General features: G+C 37.0%; 1 protein-coding gene across 2 annotated transcripts in view; it reads right to left on the minus strand.

The window, feature by feature from the left end:
- Nucleotides 1-20,181, minus strand: part of LOC311302328 (uncharacterized protein) — a 37,501-nt gene that overhangs the window by 10,783 nt on the left and 6,537 nt on the right. For both annotated transcript variants that reach the window (XM_084428127.1, XM_084428126.1), the window contains exons 8-12: nucleotides 19,394-19,556; nucleotides 8,958-9,069; nucleotides 6,686-6,776; nucleotides 4,550-4,636; nucleotides 310-462 (exon numbers count right to left, since the gene is read on the minus strand). In XM_084428127.1, the coding sequence (XP_084284253.1) occupies nucleotides 310-462; nucleotides 4,550-4,636; nucleotides 6,686-6,776; nucleotides 8,958-9,069; nucleotides 19,394-19,556 (606 nt within the window). The remainder of the gene's footprint in view (nucleotides 1-309; nucleotides 463-4,549; nucleotides 4,637-6,685; nucleotides 6,777-8,957; nucleotides 9,070-19,393; nucleotides 19,557-20,181) is intronic.

Here is a 20,181-nt window from a genome sequence, read left to right on the forward strand (position 1 = left end):
TTACGACCGTGTTGTGAAATATACGCCCCCCCCACAGCTGTAGGGGGAGCTCGTGGGGAAAACATGCGACAACAAAAGGGAAAATCAGCGCAGAAGTGACTAGAGTTCGCTAGAGTTGCCGAGTTCTCCTTTAATGCTGTTACCAAGGCTGAACAGACAGAACAACTGGAAGAGAGATGAAAACTGGTAAAAAAGAAAAAAGAAAGAAAAAGAGAGAGAAATAAAACCTATATGCCAATAAGATGTTTTATTTGCCCTGGCTCTCCTCGCCATCACCCAAAGGTCATTTGCTGGCGGTGCGGGTCCTACCTTAGTTAAGGATGAGAGGCGAAATCCCTTGGCTCTGTCCTTGCCCGCGTTCTGGTTGAGGTAATTGCCCACAGCCAGAAGGTACTCCAGCACACTGACAAATGGCTCACAAGCCCACAGCTGCTGGCACATGCGGATCTTCTGGATAATCAGCTGCAAGACAGAGAGGCCAGAACATGTCATCTCCAACTAATCCAACTGCAAACTTTTCCCTGCCTCTCACTTAACAGCCACAGACACTTAAGCACAGCCGGATTTCTCAGCGGTCTTGTTGACACAAACCGTTCTTGTCAAGTGTATATCAGAGCCTACACAGGAAGTGCTGTAATATATTATTTGAAGCTGGAAAGAAAGTTAAACCTGAGGATTGATAGCCGTTAGGTTAAGGGGTTCTTACTGAAATAACAAGTATAAGGTACAATCAACGACTACCATTCGTCAACAAGACACTTAAATCAGGGCTATTACAAAGAGTGCTTGACCCGTATACGTGCTAAATCAAAACTCTGGAACAGAATGGTGTATGACTAAGGTTAATATTACAGAAAATGGTGCCAGTGGATAATCTATTTAAAGTCAATATGAAATCAAAATTGGCCCTGTTTACGTCCTTAATGCAAGTTCGGCCTATGTAACAACATTCAGCTAACATCATCTCAGGGAAAATAACAGCTATTTCATCATTGTTGTAGGCTACTGTTGTAAGCAATGCTTCCTTTCTAAAAGCTAGTTAATGCAGTAAATAAATGCTGGGTAATGCCATAAAAAAGGTGAAAATAATAATAACAATAATGATAAAATAATAAATAATAATAATAATAATATAAAAAACATTTTAGAGAAGAAAAGAAAGCATGAATGAATGAATGAATGATCAATCAATAATGCTCTAAGTGATTCACAGGTCAGCATATAAAATAAATAAACAACATCTGTTAAAAAAAAAAGATTTGATACAATAAAAATGGCCTGCAAATGACGTTTCATGCTGGAAAACGGGTTTTCACAGTGATGTACAGATACCAAAATGCATAAATGTTCATATTCACACCAATGCACTTAGAAATAAATTGCATTTGTGAAAACTAAACTCACAGTGGATCAGGATACAGACTGAATCAACCACACTGGGTTACTTCCAATTAACTTCAACAAATTAGATATACCATATTAATTTAGGCTTAACATTAACATTCCTATTAATACCAGAAGTAACAAGTTTATGGTTCTCTTGGGGCAAAGCCCTTGCGATTTAGCCAAGATAAACAGGTTTGACCGAAAGGAGTTTGCGAACAGCATTGTGAGCTGCTAGCTTTAATTTCCATCACTGTTTGTGGTATTAGTTTGTTATTTTTCAACCCGTCTAACAAGCCCCTGAGCAAAGGGAAACAGCAGAGACAGCATCTGAAGGAAAAAGTCCAGACACACAACTTGATTTGATGTCTACGATATACGAGACAAACCATTAGACCATATGCTCATCTGTTTCCATTGTAACCTCAGCCTCAGTCCATTACCTTCGAGCCCTCTCCTTCATTTCTACCTGGTGATTCACACCCTTAAACACTAATTAAACCAAATGCTAATCAAGTCCCAGTGGGTGGAAACTCCAGCTAAGCTTCTTTCCAACTCTCAAAATGAGTGATCTTTTTGCACTTTTTTACTCTAGTTCTCTCAAACTCCTGTGTTTCTCTAACCTTATGAGCTCTTTGAGCATTGCACGCTCTCTGTTTACTAAAAGCTCACAATGCCACAAGGAGTTAGCATTCCTCAGACAGCTTTTAGACAAAGCACAGCACATCTAGAAAGCTCTTCAGTATTCTCCACTCTAAGCCAGACCAATTTTCCACCCTAGCACCCAGCCTGTCAGATGGTGGCTAAATCCGCCTTAATGTTACAGGTTTAAAAAGTCAACCATGTCAGACAATCCCATGGATTTAATAGCAGGTTATGTTTTGGGAACTCTTAACAATGGAAGACCTTTTCGTGGGGTCCAAAGTTATGCTATAACATTTTCAGACACAAATATAGCATGGATCTTAAAGGGATAGATCACCCAAACATGATGACTCGTGTCGTTCGAAACCTGTATGACTTTCACAACACAAAAGAAGATATTTTGAAGAAAGTTGGGGTCAAAACAAACACTGACAACATTGGACCCCATTGACTTCCACTGTATAGACAAAAAATGTATGTTCCACAGAAGAAAGTCATATCGGTTTGAAACGATATGAGAGTGAGTAAAAGATGAAAGCATTTTCAAATTTGGGTGAATTATCCATTTATTTAATCTTATGTTCCTTTAAAGTGAACATGAAATCAAAATGCACTCAGTGCAATAAATCGGTGCAAAAAAAAAAAAAAAAAAAAAAGAAATATAATGACTCACCTTTTAAGCTGACAAGACCATAAATAATGTTAAGCGCTAACCAAACAGCTATTTAGGTTGTAAATAATGCAGCATTTCTAAAATCTTGTTAACATGAATCTAATAAAGGTTACTAGAAAAACAGCAAATAGTGGACGATTAGGAAAAGAAGCATTATCAGATCTAAAAGTGTCAGCATGACATTAGAATGTAAATTTCTACATTTTTAACATTCAATTTATAAATTATAAATACATTAACATTAACTTGTTAAGGATAACCACACATTAACAATGAATAATAGTATATTTATACATTAAAATGAACCTAGATTACTAAATGCTTTAAAAAGAAGTTTGTTCATTGTTAGTTCATGACACTTAAGGCATTAACTGAGGTTAGAGAATTGAACCTTGAAATATGGGTAACACTTCACAATAAGGTCCCATTAGTTAATGTTGGCTAATGCATTAAATACAAATTAACTAACAATGAGCAAATTCATTTGTCACAGTATTTATTCATATTTGTTCATGTTAGTTAATACAAAAACAACTGTTCATTTTTCACATTTTCACATTTCAAATTCTCAGTATCGACACATAGTCAAAGTGTGAACGATTCAAATGTCTACTGCTTCCGGCATCTTTGACGAAAGTCAGTGACACCACCGAGCAGAGCAAGGTAGACAGAACAGCAACATCAGCTAAAATAGCTGTCAATTCCCTGAGGCGAAAAAAACGTAAGCCCTTACTGACACCCAAATGCTGAGTCAAGCCTATTTCGATGCCATATAACACCCATAACCTCTGGAAAAATCCCCGACACGTCCATGATCCTGACCTCTCCAAAGTTACTGGGCTTAAACTTCCAGCTCCTGTCCAGAACATAATCATCTGTTCACACAGAAAAAGCTTCTGAAGATGAATGCCACATCTCACATACCTTTAAAACACTACATTTGTTCATTAGAGGGATTTCGGAGCACTTAACGTGAGAGTGAAATCTATTGGTGCAGAATAGAGGAGCCAGGTGGGTATAAGGGACTCAAATAAAAACGAACTTTTGAGATGCATTGAAAGCACAAGAGGGATTTCGACTTTTTTTTTACTCACAGGTAGAAAAAGCCTTCAGAGTGCTCTTTGGGCTACATCTCCTTCTCCCCGGCACTACCTCTCTCTAACTAATAAATGACTTGAAGGAAATATGCCATTAGAAACTCCTTCAGCCCACTCTAAGTGCTGATTCGTTGGGAACAGAACCCCTGTGTATTAATGCATGATTCTTTTTTTCACCTAAAGTCCATTTCATTTATTTTTTTCCAAGCACCTGCTGTCTGCCAAGATTATCTTTTGCATTAGTAAATGAGCTTTTTATTCTTTCTCTTTGCTTTTTGTGTAATATCCCCCTTCGTTCAGCTGTGTGCCTCAGGAGCCACTATTGCAAAGCTTTAATACTGATGTCCTCAAGACGAACTGTGAGACTTAAGTTCACATGAGATTGTTTTTCCACAAACAAACTTTTCATTTTCTTCTTCTGTCAATCATAATCATCAGTGCAGTACAGTGCTAACTGCAAAACAAATGCCAGCACAACCACAAACATGCAAATGAATATATGCACACACCAAATACTGTTTATCATAACTTAAAGGTAATAGTGGATGCATCCAAAAGTACCTTTCTTTTCGTGTATCGTCTGAAAAAGAAAATGCATTCTATATTGGCAGCAAATTCTGAATGAGCCCTATCGGTAAGTAATTCAGTAGAGCTCAGAGAAAAAGAGAGGCAAAAGGCAAGAGAAGCCGAGACAGGCTGACACAAACATGACTGACAGGTGCATATGAGGTGTTTGTAATGCGAGTCTGACCGGCGTGAGGTCCTCCATACAGATGGGCAGCTCTCGCAGCGTGAGCAGCAGGTCCAGGCGGGCGCTCAGGTCCGGGATGTTACACATCTGAGGAAGAGGTGATATATCAGAAGACAGTCTGTACAATGTCACAAAGATATGCAGCAACACCTTCACACATGCTCTGCTTGGTTCATACGGGTGAATCTCACAAATTGAAAATGAAAGAATCCAGGTCATATTTCACACCAAAATCAAGAGCGAACAAAAACCAAATAGTATATTTTAGGACTCCTTTAAACACTTTACTATAGGATACTACATGTTAAGAATAGTGTAGTAAGAAGAATGAAGTAACATTGAACAACACATTTTTATAGCATTTATTAATTAATAAACTAAATATTAAAATATATTAGCATATGTAGAGATTTTTTTTTTACGTTTTTTTTTGTATTCACATTATTTTTAATGGTGATTCTCATTTTTGTAATTCAGTATTGCATGCAAAAATAATGTATCAGTTCTATTTTTATTAAAATCAGTAAATTAGTTATAGGTGGTACAACACATACCTATGGATGTTTAAGTACTTTTCTATTTAAAAAAATATATATACTTTCTCACGTTATGGTAATGAAAAAGATTGTTGTGCATTATATGCTCTTGAGAATTTGGCAGGAAATTAGCTTAATTTTCATGAAAATAATGTCACAATGATCCTGGTTTTTATTAAACAAATAATTTTAGTCTTTTGATTCTGGGGTGAAATCTGACATGTTTTTGACATGTTGCCTGAGATTCAGTCATTCACATTCAAAAAGTTCCCAGATATCAGCTGAAATACAACGCATCATGTATTGCACTCAGGTTATACACACACACATATATATTTCAAGGTAAAGACATTTATATTTTACATGTTTTATGTATTATGTATCTCGCCTATCTGATGCAAAGTGACCACCACTGCTGGAAGGTGTTCCAGTAAGATATCATTATGCAGGAACGATGTTTGCCGAAAATCGTGAAGCACTAAAAATCACTTCTATAAATTCCAGCCTCAAACCTTTGGAACAGACTAGCACTGTGATTAATGCATCACAAATGGCATGTCCATGGTTTTTAAAATTACTAAAGATTAATCTGAAACAGAAGACAGCAACTGCTGTTTCTTTTTAAAAATCCCTTTTTCAAGATGTGTGGTTAATTTGCAGTGTGAAAATGAAGGTTAAGAATTCAAACCAACAGCTGTCAAATTAAATCCCCTCATGGATTTTTCACATAATGAGGATCAGAAGAATTCGATGCACTTAGACACATGAAAACATGGCCCTGTGCACATGGCCCAGAATCTGTATAATGCGGACTAAAATACTAAAATGAGAGATTTGGAACCAATACACTTTTAGAAAATGCAGAGTAATACTCATTAATGTCAACAACAATGTCTGGATGAATCTCATGAAGCCTGTTAAGAACATATCAGACATGCAATTGAAACTTGTTTTGCACCATTATTAATTTTGAATTGTGATATGAAGCAAATTTTCTCAAACAGAAATGCAAAAAAAATTGTGATGACAAAATTCTTAGTATTTATAAAGTACTTGCATATCATGGGCCCTATCATACATCAGGAGCAATGCGTCGCCAGGCGCGATACAAGTGTTTTTTGCTAGTTTCAGTCCGACGCAGTTATCATTTTCACATCCTGCGCCACGTTGTTTAAATAGCAAATGCATTTGCGCTCATTTGTGCGCCCATGGGCGTGCTGGCCAGAAAACTATGTGTGTTCAAGCGCATTGTTGGCGTGTAAATAGCAAATCCGCCATGGCGCGAGCACAACTGGCTTTTAAAGGGAATGGGAGATGAGACTCTGATTGTTTTTACGCACGTTACGCCCAAAACACACCCATTACTCTTTAAGAGAATATGGACAACACTTTCAGACCATGCGCTGGACACGCCGACCATTTTTCCCGTCGTTAAAATAGCAAAAGTGGATTTGGACACGACCTAAGTGATGCGCTTAGATCGTTAAAATAGGGACCCATATATTTACGAAGAAATTTATGTTGATTTGAAATATACACACACACATACATACTGTATATTACATTATTTCAGCGATTAACCAGAGCGTTATGTCTTTACCTCCATCATGTACTGGTCCACCACATGCAGTTCAGTCAAGTCTCCTTTACGCGATTTATACATCTCAATGTCATCTGCGGTGGGCACGTATCTGATGAAGAACGCAACAAATGAAAACATGGCAAAGCACTGAAATGTCTGCCCTAATTTAGTTTCACATCGGTCCAACCTCTCTGCATCATAAATACTTCACAGATGACCATTTTAAGCGTGCACGATTCTAAAAGGATGTCACACAACCCTTGTTCCTTTTTTACAGGTTGACTGCCTAGCGAGCCTATTTTCTCCTCCAAGATTGCCTCCTTTTCTCTTTGCATCTCTCCATCTAGTCGTCTGAAAAGGGCGCATGCTACTCTGATTTGCAGTGGCCCGAGGAACAGAGGTTGATTAAAAGCCAAGTTGCATTCAGCTTGTATAAAGTGCTCAGGTAGTTGATGTTTGGCTGTTCCTGACTTGCATCCTGTTTGAACCCAGCTCACCTCCAAAATGGACCTGTGTTCAGGTCGTTTTAGTGCGTTTCAAATCCATACCACACTGACTATTTCATGAGCCCAAGGATGTTCCGATGGAGAAACAAGCAAACTAAAGCCACCTACCATTAATATTGCAGTTTCTGCTGGGACCATCTCGAATAAGATTGTATTCAGAAGCCCATGTGGCCGCACTTAAGATTTCCATCGCATTTGGCTAAATAAATATAAATCTCAGTAGGTACATTAGATTATGCCTCCCGCATGCTGGTCGGCCTCCAGCAGTCATTTAAGGATGTTTCTTGCAGTCAAATGCAGAGGAGAAAGCATTTCTCCAGCTTCCCTCAGGGCAACTCAATAGTTTCCTTTTCCTCAAATACATCAGATAAAAGTTTTATAAGCAGGCTGTTCTGTTAAGAGAGCCTGGCATATGTTCTTTTATATTAGCATTAAAGAAACGCTATGGTGTCTTCCTCAACATGAACTGCCCGTGACTTCTCGTGGTCTCTGTGGTCTTCATTACATCTACCACTGGAGTACGAGTATCTTAGAAAACACAGACCTCACTCTGTTCTTTTACATTTAACTGTGGTCTGCTGATCTCAACCGCTATATTTTCATTTATATTTTATAAAAGGGTCATTAACTAATAACATGGACAAGAATCTTTTTTCAAGCATTAACATTTGAGGTTAAATATGCATGCATGTATAGTAGGATGTGTATATTTTTATCACCATTTCTTTTAGGGTTCTTACTCTTAAAGGGATAGTTCACCCAAAAATGAAAATTCTGTCATCATTTACTCATCGTCAAGTTGTTCCAAACCTGAATGAATTTCTTTCTTCTGCTGAACACAAAAGATATTTTGAAGAATGTCAGTAACCAAACAGTTGATGGGGCCTGTTGATTCCATAGTATGGACAAAAATACTATGGAAGTCAATGGGCCCCATCAAACGTTTGGTTACCGACAATCTTCAAAATATATTTTGTGGAAAGAAAGAAAGTCATACAGGTTTGGAACAATCTGACAGTGACTAAATGATGACAGAATTTTCTTTTTTGGGTGAACTATCCCTTTAACGGTCTTAAAAATATACAGTATATTTCATAAACAGATTTATTTTAAACTATTCTGGTCATAAAAGTGCATACAAATTAACAAATCAGTATAAAATTGATTTAAATGGTATAATTTAGCATCTCGCGCTACTACACTAACACTACTGTTCAAAAGTTGGCAGTAAAGAGATTAATAATGTTACAAAAAAATCTATTTCAAATAAATGGTTCTTTATAATTCAACTACAAAAATGGATCATGCTTTCCAAAATAATATTAAACAGCAAAACTGTTCTCAGCATTGATAATAAAAAGAAACGTTTCTTGAGCACCAGTTCAGAATATTAGAATGATTTCTGAAAGGTCATGTGACACTGAGGACTGGAGTAATGATGCTGAAAATTCTGTGTTTTGCTATCAGACATATTGAAGAAGTTCCACAAAGTCTTGTCTAATTATCATTTTCAATTAAAGAGACCAGCATAACCTAGTCTGGATCAAAATGGAATTTATAAACCTCCTGTACACACTTTTTAAACTTGACTTTACGTGATACAGCATCTTATAAACATGGCACTCTTAAAAAGATGCTGAAAAAGAAGCAAAACAACACCACAAACAAAGACATCAGTCTGCATGTGTTCATAGACCAACAATTAATCAATACACATTTAAGAAATGAACTATTGTGTCAGGTGTGGAGTTTGGCAGGCTGCTTTGTCTCCATGTATCTCTTACCTCCTGAGAGAGGCAATATGCTCGTCTGAGAGACCCCCTTCCTCTTCATTTATAATCAACAATTTGTCCTTGAGCTCTTTTGGATGCACAGGGAAACTTTTGAGGAAAATATCTGTGGGGACAAACAATACGCAATACATTTACACAGGTACACACACGTTCAGTCTTGAGCAACTCTTGAAACAACCTCTCCTGACAGCAGCTCTCCCCACCTGTGATGAAACAATGCGCCAAGCGCATTTCGAAGACAAAAGGGTTGTGTGCTTAATTACCTCTCTATACATGATCCAGGGAGGGCCAGATGCATGCTGATTTGCATTGTACAAAACCTGAATTGATGGGATTTTCATTTTACCTAATAAACCAAGCTGTGCTGAAGCCGCAAACAGAAAAAAGGTATGAATAATGGGAGCCGTGGCAGCTGGCATGACGCTCATTACAGCAACATATTCACACTTTGATTGAGTGGCAGGTTCAAGGGTGCAATTACAATGTTAACACCGTGTCCTAACTAGACGCGACGACGCGCGATAAAGGTATCTTTCCATGTTAATTAGAGTTTTTGTCCTAACCAGCCGCGACGGCGACACGCAACGATTCTATTTCATAAACGGTTTCTAATTTTCTGTGACGTCGTGCTGGAACAACAAACAACAAACAAAAAGTGTGGCAATGTTAATCTCAGGTACTGCTTATGTGCTTTATTTAATGTTAAAAGCATGTAATGTGACTTTGAATATAATTTAGTGCTCCCAGCTTTGTATCCGTGAAAGCAACAATGCAACCTCAAATCTCGAAATGAAACAAATGGAAACAAGAACGTTCAAACTGTGAACAAACAAGTGTATTCTTTGACAAAGATTGTTTTAGTGATGTATTTTTAATAATGTTTAAATGGTGTAATATTTGTGAATTTGATTATGTAGCCTACTTATCCATTTTCTTGCGATTGCCAAATTACTCTCGTGCTGTGCACTCGCCGCGAGACTCCGCCCACACACGCTGTTCTGATTGGCTGTGGGGTTTGATTGATTTTGACGCATCTCGCAGTCGCGTCGCGTCTAGTGTGGACAGACAAATTATTTGTCGCTGGAATCTTACTGCATCGCGTCTGGTTAGGACACGGTGCAAAGCCTCTTTTTCCTGTTTGCACCAAGTTGCACTACAGAGAAACCATTATATCTGTGTGAAAGGAAGGTTTTTTTCATGGATAACATGATTTCATCTCGGCAACAATGAGCCAAGCAAGAAAATCTGATTTCATCCATTCTTTTAAACATGGGAGGCCATGTCACATTCATAAAAACCAACAGCCTCACAAACACAAAACAGATTAACATTAAGTATTTAGCGTTCACAACCTTGATTCGATACGGCAAAAAATTAAGGGTGAGTCTAGAATGTAGTATCCACTGGGAATTAATTGGACAGAGAAAATTGTGATTTAATATCAGAATTCACAGTAAATTTCTTTGTAAAAAAAAAAAAAAAAAATGTGACTACCACTTCACATGAGCTTGATGATTAGTTTATTCTGAACACTGCCACATACCCAATTATAATAAGCAGTTAGTTATTCCAAGTTGTTTCTCTCTGAAATGTGTCACTTTGGTTTTCAGTGGCATTGCAAAGGTTGCCATTTTTACATAAAACAATGAAAAAGTTCTGACTTGATTTATCTTTGTGTTTATCTCAGATATGCTGTCGTCTTAACATTTTACTTAATGAATATAAATATAATATTTTTTTTAAAATTCTTTAGAACATTTCAAAGGCAATGATTTATTTTTTGGAAACAACTGTTTAAAAAAAACACCAATACTACAAAAAAAAAAAAAAAAAAAAAAAATGAGTGAGAATAACATCTTCACTTGCATTAACATATAATTTTGTACATTTATGTTCCACTTATATGCTGTTCATCTTTTTTCCTTATTTCAGTGATTAAACTGAAAACAGCCAGAGCTGTAGAGGCTAACAAGGACTTCAGACTACGTTCCTCACTCATGATTCCAGTAGCTCACCACCAGCTGAACAGCCAAACCCCTATGTCTTCAAGCTGTAATTGCGGCTCTAATCATGGGTTTTCGATTAGCAATTTATTTTCTTTACGGGTGGTACAGTTGGAACAAAAAAGTTACAGATACATTAAAATGGAATAATATGATACAGCCCTTCAATTCAGAAATAGGCAGGACTTTTTGTTTTTTTTATGAAGACTGTGGTTCCATCATTGTTCAAGGACTGGACTCAAGGTGTGATGTTCACTTTAAAGCCATTAGCTATACTGTAGCTCTAAGAAAGATTGAAAGAGAACATATGAGATATTTCAAGCCTTTATTTGTTATTATTTTGATGATTATGGCTTACAGCTTATGAAAATTTGAATATAACATGAAATCACACAGTAATTACAAAATATAAAAATCCTGCTGGAAAATGAAGGAAGCATGAAGTGCTCTGAAAATGTCCCGGTAGACGGCTGCGTTGACTCTGGATTTAATAAAGCACAGTGGACCAAAGTCCTCTTTTCTGATGAGAGCAAATTTTGCATCTCATTTGGAAACCAAGGTCCCAGAGTCTGGAGGAAGAATGGAGAGGCACACAATCCAAGATGCTTGAAGTCCAGTGTGAAGTTTCCACAGTCTGTGTTGGTCATCGGCTGGTGTTGGTCCACTGTGCCGTCCACTCAACGCAGCCGTCTACCAGGACATTTCCAGAGCACTTCATGCTTCCTTCAGCAGACAAGCTTTATGGAGATGCTGACTTCATTTTCCAGCAGGATTTGCACCTGCCCACACTGCCAAAATAACCAAAACCTGGTTCAATGACCATGGTATCACTGTGTAATTACTGTGTGATTTCATGTAATATTCTAATTTTCTGGGATTTTGATTTCGTGAGTTTCATAAGCTTTAAGCCATAATCATCAAAATTATAACAAATAAAGGCTTGAAATATCTCACTTTGCATGTAATGAGTCTATATAATATATTAGTTTCACCTGTTAAGTTGAATTCTTGAAATAAATCAACTTTTTGATGATATTCTAATTTTATGACCAGCACCTGTATATACAGTCATGTGAAAAAGAAAGTACACCCTTTTGAATTTATGGTTTTATGTATCGGGAGTCCTGACACATAAAACCATAGAATTCAAAAGGGTGCACTTACTTTTTCACATGACTGTATAGTGGGTCCAAGAGTCTGAGACCATTAGTGAAAATGCTTCTCTTTAGCAGCTTTCTAGTTTAAAACACAAAAAAATAATTACAAATAAACACTATCTGGACAAAAGCATTGGGACACATGACCATTACACCAACGGGGACTGTTATGACATTACATTGGTCCCCCCTTTGCAGCTGTAACAACTTCCACTCTGTTCTGGAAAGGATTTCCACAAGATTTTGGAGTTTCCCATTCATCTATCATTTGTGAGGTCAAGCATTGATGTTGGAAGGTCTGGCTCGCAATATTCGTTCCAGTTCATCCCAAAGGTGTTCGATGGGGATGAGGTCAGGGCTCTGTGAGGGCCAGTCAAGTTCTTCCACACCAAACACATCCAACCATGTCTTAATGAACCTTGCTTTGTGCACAGTCATGCTGGAATAGAAAATGGCCTTCCCTAAAATGTGCCCACAAAGTTGGAAGCATAGCATTTTCCAAAATGTCTTGATATGCTGATGCATTAAGATTTCCCTTCACTAAAAGTAAAGGGCCAAGTCTGAAAAACAGCCCCCATACCATTAATATGGTATACAGTGAGGTCAGTACATAAATTTACTGTCCACTATTGCTCATTTGAAATAGCACTGGGCCTAAGGCCAAAGCCAAAGCCAAAGCCAGAGACTGAGAAACAGAAAAGACATTTGGTATCTCTGGTTGAATGGTATCTCTGGTATATCTTTTTGAATACTTGCCAGTGAAATGATATTAATGCCAGTGGAAGTTTGGAACTCTACAGCTATGGAATCAGCAGAGCATTGGTGACTTTTACCCACCATGTGCCTCAGCACTCGGTGACCCCGCTATGTGACTTTACATGGTCTCCCGCTTCGTGGCTGAGTTGCTGCTATTAAACTCTTCCAATTTCCAGTACTAACACTTACAGTAGAATATCTAGGAGGGATGAAATTTCATGAATTGACTTATTGCGAAGGTGGCATCCTATTACAGTACAACGCTTGAATTCACTGACCTCAGGATGACCCATTTTTTCACAAATGTTTGTAAATGCAGACAGCATTGCTAGAGGCTTGATTTTAACACCTGAATACAATAATTAAGAGGTGTGTCCCAATGCTTTTGTCCATATAGTGGGCATATAGTATATAATATAGCATATTTTAGTACAACAATGTGTGAAAAGGTTGAATGAAAACTGTACATGATTGCAGAATGTCTTCATATTTGGGACTTCAGCTTTAATGGCAGCAACACTCATCATTATCCAGAAAATCTGAGATGTTTCAAAGAGCATCATGTGCTTCAATGGAAGAATGAAAATCTGACCTTTTGTACAAAGTTTACATGCTCAAAGTCACAAAATTGCTGATTTAAGTAGTGAGCTAGAAATCTGTAGAATCTGAAATATTTATTATTTATTTTATGCCATATACTGTATTTTCTTTACTGAGAATCTTCCAAAATCCTAAAACTTTATGACTATTTTCTTGTTTAAATGAAATTCTATGTAGTCTCAGACTGTTGGACCCCAATATACAAAACTATATCTGTGGGGAGAAAAAGTTTACTGTCAGATATCATTTAAAGGGATGGTTCGGAGTAATTTCAGCCAAGGGTCCTTTGCACCATGACCTCGAGCCAAATACCCCCCCAGAAGCTTTTTTTCCCTTGGTCGAGCTGGGAAAGGTGGAGGGTTTCTGAAAGTGTGCTGCAGATTGCAAACAGCAAACAATGCCAAGTATTTGAATGAGCAGCAAGCTCATTGGCAACGATGTGATCGCTAACAAATAGAGTTAAGGACCAATCAGTCTGTGCTATCTAGAGTTTCAAGACAGAACTTTGTATTTCAAATAAATGCAGAACCTATTTGTACTACTGTAGAAGTTTGGTACCATTCCAGGCTTTATTAGTGGGATAATTTATGAGATACAACCTTGGATCCATTAGCGCCTGCACTAAGCCATTCGGCTGACATCTCTAAATGAGCTCTAACTTTAATAATGTTCGACCAAGGAAAAAAAGCTTCTGGGGGGGGTGTTTGGCTCATGGTGCAAAGGTCCCTAGGTTGAAATTACTCCGAACCATCCCTTTAAGACATCAATGACAGTAACCTTTTTCTCCTAGTAATCTAGTATTTCATGTGTGTCACCTCTTGAGTTTAAGAGATCTCAAACTGTGCTACCAAAGATACCAAAGTCTGCAATTACAAGTCAGAGATCTCATCCTTAAATCTCCAGAGACATGAAAGAGCAACCTCGAAGCAATAAAACTGTCCTCTGGATAAAATCGCTGCTACTAATGATGACTCTAAGGTTGTGTTAAAAGTCTCAACAGAGTCCTCAAAAGTGTCTGCCATCAGATTAGTCTTTGAGTTCGTATTATTAGGACCTACGTGTGCTATAAATTATATCAAGAGCCAAATAAGTAGTCATATTACAGGACATAATGAGTCTGTTCCAAACCCTAATGAGCTGCCTTACTGCCACCTACCTAAATATGCATTGTAACAAAGCAGCAACCATACAAATAAGACTCGGTTAACTATTTATTCCAATACAGTTTAACATCAGCATGTTGCTAATGATCAAAATGTCTGGTGCAAAGTGGGGCACTAGCCCAAATAAGCATAAAATTCCACGAACTGTTATAACAGATTTATTATTGAATGCATTATGCCTACACATTAGAGATGCGCGGATGGGCTATTATTTCATCCGCAACCGCATCACAAAACTCATCATCCGTCCGCCATCCATCCGCACCAACGTTTTTGACCAATTTTCAAAACCGCACCCGCCCGCCATCCGCTGATTGGTGTATACATATATTTTTCATTTGATTGGTTCAACCGCCTGCCACCCGCCCGAATTTAATTAAAATATTATTTTTCATCACGTCATCCGCCCGATCCACGGTTTATCCGCGGAGTCCGCGGCTGTAACCGCCAACCGCGCATCTCTACTACACATGCATTGATGCATATATGCCTACACTACCGTACAAAAGTGGTCTGTAATATTTTTTATTATTTAATACTTCATTAACTGCATTCTGTCATGACAGCCCTCTGAGAGATTGGCAATGTTAATACAGGTGGAGCTGGGGAAGGAGGAGGGTTTCTGAAAGCGCTCTGCAGATTGCAAACAGCAAACAATGCCAAGTATTTGAATGATGAGCAGCAAGCTCACTGGCAACGATGTGATCGCTAACAAATAGAGTTAAGGACCAATCAGCCTGCACTATCTAGAGTTTCATGACAGAACTTTGAATTTTAAAATAAATGTTCTTTTCAAAGAATCCTGAAAAACACTGATCACGGTTTCCGTAAAAAATATTAAGCAGCACAACTGCATACCATAACATATCTTGAGCACCAAATCAGAGTATTAGATTTTATATTGTAGCAATTTTTCCACAATATTACTGTTTAACTGTAAATTTGATCAAATAAATGCAGCCTTAATGAGCATAAGACACTTTAAAAACAATAAAATATCTTACCGACCCCAAACTTTTGAATGGTAGTGTACAATGTTCTTAAAATACTGCGAGCTGCAACTCACACTTTTTTTTTTAAGTCCCCCTGAGGCAAAACCAAGCTTTAAATTTTGTTTATATGTCTATGTGGTGTTTTTAATGTGCTTTAAAACAAACCATGTGTAAATTCATAAGTCATCATTATTGCTGAGTATTTTCTCCTTAAAACTGCAGTGAACCAAAGACAGTCTCAAAAACGCGGTTTGAAATTGCTGGTGTTTCTGACATCACAAACTACCTTGTAACCAATCAGGTCAACGAGTGGATCTCTGGGCTGGTGTGAGTGAGTGGAGGCGGGGCTCATTGAATGAAGCAAGGGTATAGAGTTACATTCAAGCTATTTTAAGGCATGAAGAATTAATTTTTTTCAAAGAAAAAACATTTAAATATGACATTTTGGTGATCAAAGATGAGTTTTAAGGGATAAAGTTATTGACTACAGGGGTACTTTAAAAAAATATGTATAACATAGCCATTCTGGACACTTTATTCAAATAAATCTCACTGAGCTATGATTTGCAGTCGTTTTGTTTATTTATTGGCGCGAGGGGGTGGTAAAGTTTAGCCGAAACTACTTCTTACGGATATAAAGCAGATTCATGATAATACCCAGACACGAGTGAAATGCACAATCCCATAATTCCTCCATCTGTATTTTCACCGCATAGCCGTCCGTGTGCAGAGCAACTTTAAGCTACATCTGCTTACAATGTGTCTCTGTGGAATAAAACGACGGGGTAATTAACTAAGAGGCATCGCATTTATAACCGTCTGTATTTTCTGTAATGCTTCAGCGAAACTCTGAGATACTTAAATATACATAAACAATGAATGTCATAATACTGATTTGGTCACAGACGTGAAAAACTACGGGACGAACGTGACGGAGCATTTCCTTCCACGCTACCACAGATGCCATCATCCAAGAACTCCCACAAACTCAATCACCTCGCGAATCTCTTTCCTTTTTCATGCAGTCGGGGGAGTTTTCTGGCTGAGTTATTACTGATCAACATGCAATATTCATCTGAGAAGGCATTATCATTTTGCCGAGCTCCGTAGCCCTTTGCCCCTTCGTGTTAGACTGGCTGAGAGATAAATTGCCTGGGGGTTCCTCTGGGCCCTGATTGCCTACCGCCGCAACTTGTCAGAGACAGGGGAAGAGGAAGAGGACACTTGGAAGGGAAGAGATAGCTGACACATAGGCTAGTAAGGGTGTCATGCATTTTTCATAACGCTCCCCTAATTGAGGCACCTGTGTGAGAAACTCACAGCCGTTTGGTTGCTGCTGGTGTTATTGTTTTCGTTCTGATTTACTCGCTTTTGAAATCCAATCTCTTTTCTTCCTGAGTAGACGAGGCCATGCTTTACCTCTTTGTGAAGAGCTAAGGTGAAAATAAAATGTAAAAGTTGTGGAAATGTCTTGTTTTTGGTGCAGAACTTTGCACAAAAGCTCTTTTAAACTCTCATTTTAGATTTAAGTGCACTTTAGGTCATTCAAAGAGACATAAAATGGTGCTTGTCTATTAGAATCCAACAGTCAAGTACAAAATGTGGCCTCAAATTTTTTTATAACATTTTCTAGGGATGTATTGAATATTAATAGCAGAGATCACAAGGACCTACTTTCATTTGCAAATCATTTTTTTTTTCTTTAATGCTTTTTTTGAGTCAGTGAACACTTCAAGTCTCATACACTAGCAAGAATTAAGAAAAAAAAAAGAACACTTGAAACCCAGTGTGATGAATCAACATATTCCATGCTTTAGTATCAGTTGGAGGACACTGGAACATTGCAGTAACTTTTTTATTTATACTTTTTTTTGTCTGTCAGTTTGATGCAACACTGCCACCTAGTTGTATCTTTTAGAGCTGTTTAGATGGTCAACAGACCAGATTTATCAGGTTTAGATCTTTTGTTGTGGTCAATATGTAAATTGTTCCTAAGCATTTTTTCTGTCTATGTTTAATTTTCTTTTCGTAGAAAGCTTAATGCTTCATACAGTAGGATCCAAAAGTCTGAGAAAATGCACTACCGAAAATGTTCCATTTTTCTAATAAAAAATATTTATTCCATTACAAATTATAGTATCAGCATAACAATTTACGTGAAGCTCTGAATTTCAATCAACCACAGCATTGTTATTTTAGTATTATTAATACTTTATTATAGTATTTATTAATATTTTGAATTGGCTTTTTTATATATATTTTCAGTTTTTATTTTAGTTAAAGTTTTAGTCATTTTGTGCTTTTGTCATTTTTATTAATTTAGTTTTTTTATAAGTGCTGTCAAATAGATTAATCATGATTTATCGCATCTAATATAAAAGTTGACAACACTATTTTATATTTATATTTAAATGTATTATTATTTTAGTATTAGTTATTGTAGTACTTTTCATTTGTAAATGTTGTTTTTACATGTTTTTAATATAATATATATATATATATATATATTCTTTTTTTTTACTTTTTTTTTCAGCTTAATTTCAATTAACGGAACCCATTCTTAATAGTTTAGTAAAATCTTACATATTTCTTCTTCATTTTACATCATAACATTTATTTGTGCTAACATTTAGTGCTAAAGTTTGATTCCAGGTTTAAATTAGAAGAGATTTTATAGTTTGACAAAAGACAATAATTGAAAAGCAAGCTTTTTAGCAGACTGCTATGTGATTATTTTAGAAAAGAGAATTGTTTCTTGATATTTCTTATGCTCATGTGTTTATTCAAGGTGTTTGCAATGGCAAACCTCACTGTTTTGTATTGTATTGTTCATACTTTTTCACAACCCAATTTATGATTCGGACATGAATAATCATGTGACTCAAGAAATGTTTCTTGAGCATCAAATCATCATATTAGAATGATTTCTGAAGGGTCATGTGACACTGAAGACTGGAGTAATGATGCTGAAAATTCATTAATAAAAATGACCAACCTCAAACTTTTGAATGATAGTGTTCTACAATACATACAGCAGAAATTAGCATTTGATAGTCAGAATTTCAATGTGATCTCAGCCTTTTGGGCACAATGTGTTGAACAGTACATGACAAAAAACACATTAATAAATGTAAGTAGAATTATAATCCTCCAGAAGTCCAAGCCAAAAAAAATATTGCTTAGAAAGGTAATATGGCACACCACTCCTCAATAAGTCCTTTGCAAACACCTCTAATAAACAAATAAGCATAAGAAAGATCAAGACACAATTCTCTTTTCTAAAGTAATCAGCGTAGTAGTCTGCTAAACAGCTTGTTTTTCAATTCATAGTGTTTTGTCAAACTACAAAATCTATTGAGGACTTAAGTACGTGAGAACTAACCTATGTGCAAATTGTTTTGTCAGATCTATTGTTATTCAAAGCCAATCCAGGAGAGGTTTTTAATGGTCCTCTCTGTTGCTGCTCTAATCCTCCCACAGAGATCAATAACCCACACCATGACTGATTCCACAAGTTCTACAACAAATACACCATTTATAACGAGACACGGCCTGGCATTTCTTCTCAAGCAACAACATTAGGCCATGATGTTCACCTAGTTCACCTACAAATGAAAACCTGTCATCATTTACTCGCCCTCATGCCGTTCCAAACCTGCAAGAATATCCTGGCTGCTAATTTCTATTATGAAAATGAAAAGGTACTTTTCATTTAAAGATGTTGGCTGATAGCCTGAGAGATCCTGCAATACTTACTGAAATTGTGAGCGATCCTTGAATTCAACATGATTTCCATAGTACTGGTGGACTCTGATCGGCCTGGGCCGCCTAACTCTCTCACTCCAAACAGCTCAAGCAAGCGTGAGGTGTCAATTTCAGTCTTCCTGGGGTTCCTGCAAGACCATATTGACTTCTCGATCTGCAAAGGCAGGGAACAGTCAATACCATTATTTCATATGATATTATTTCATATCAAAGCATTGCTTTGAATGCAAGTGATCTTTAGCAAATGATTACATATTAAGAAACAGATTTAGGTCAGCTATTTCAATGCTGCGTTTGCAATATTAATGTTGAATGACTCCTTTAGTCTGAATTTACAAGCAAACAACATCATCACACGCACATTTAACAAAAATTAGCCCCTGTATGGGGTTTTCTTTCACCAAAAATAAACTATGGTTGTTCGGAATGGAACACTAGCATACGTATGTGAAAAATTACATGTTTAAAATGTTAATTGCTGTCATGTCCAGACGTACCGCTGAATAAAAAAGGTAATTCTGCATTTTAAATCCAATTTTTGCATTCAAATACTATTAATGGGCCAATCAAATAATAATCAAGTCTGACTGAGAAAGTTTAATTTGGTAACACTACAAATGGAAGGTCAAGTCAAGTGCATTGCATTCTGGGAAACACTGTTTGTATACTGCACATTTATCAAATGTAGTAGGTCATTGGCGTATTCTTGCACACAGAACTGTGCAGTACATGTACAGTATACGTACTCTACTGTTCAAAAGTTGTGGTCAGTATGATTT

The sequence above is a fragment of the Rutilus rutilus genome (assembly GCF_951802725.1).
Source record: "Rutilus rutilus genome assembly, chromosome: 13".
In the NCBI taxonomy this organism is placed as follows: domain Eukaryota; kingdom Metazoa; phylum Chordata; class Actinopteri; order Cypriniformes; family Leuciscidae; genus Rutilus; species Rutilus rutilus.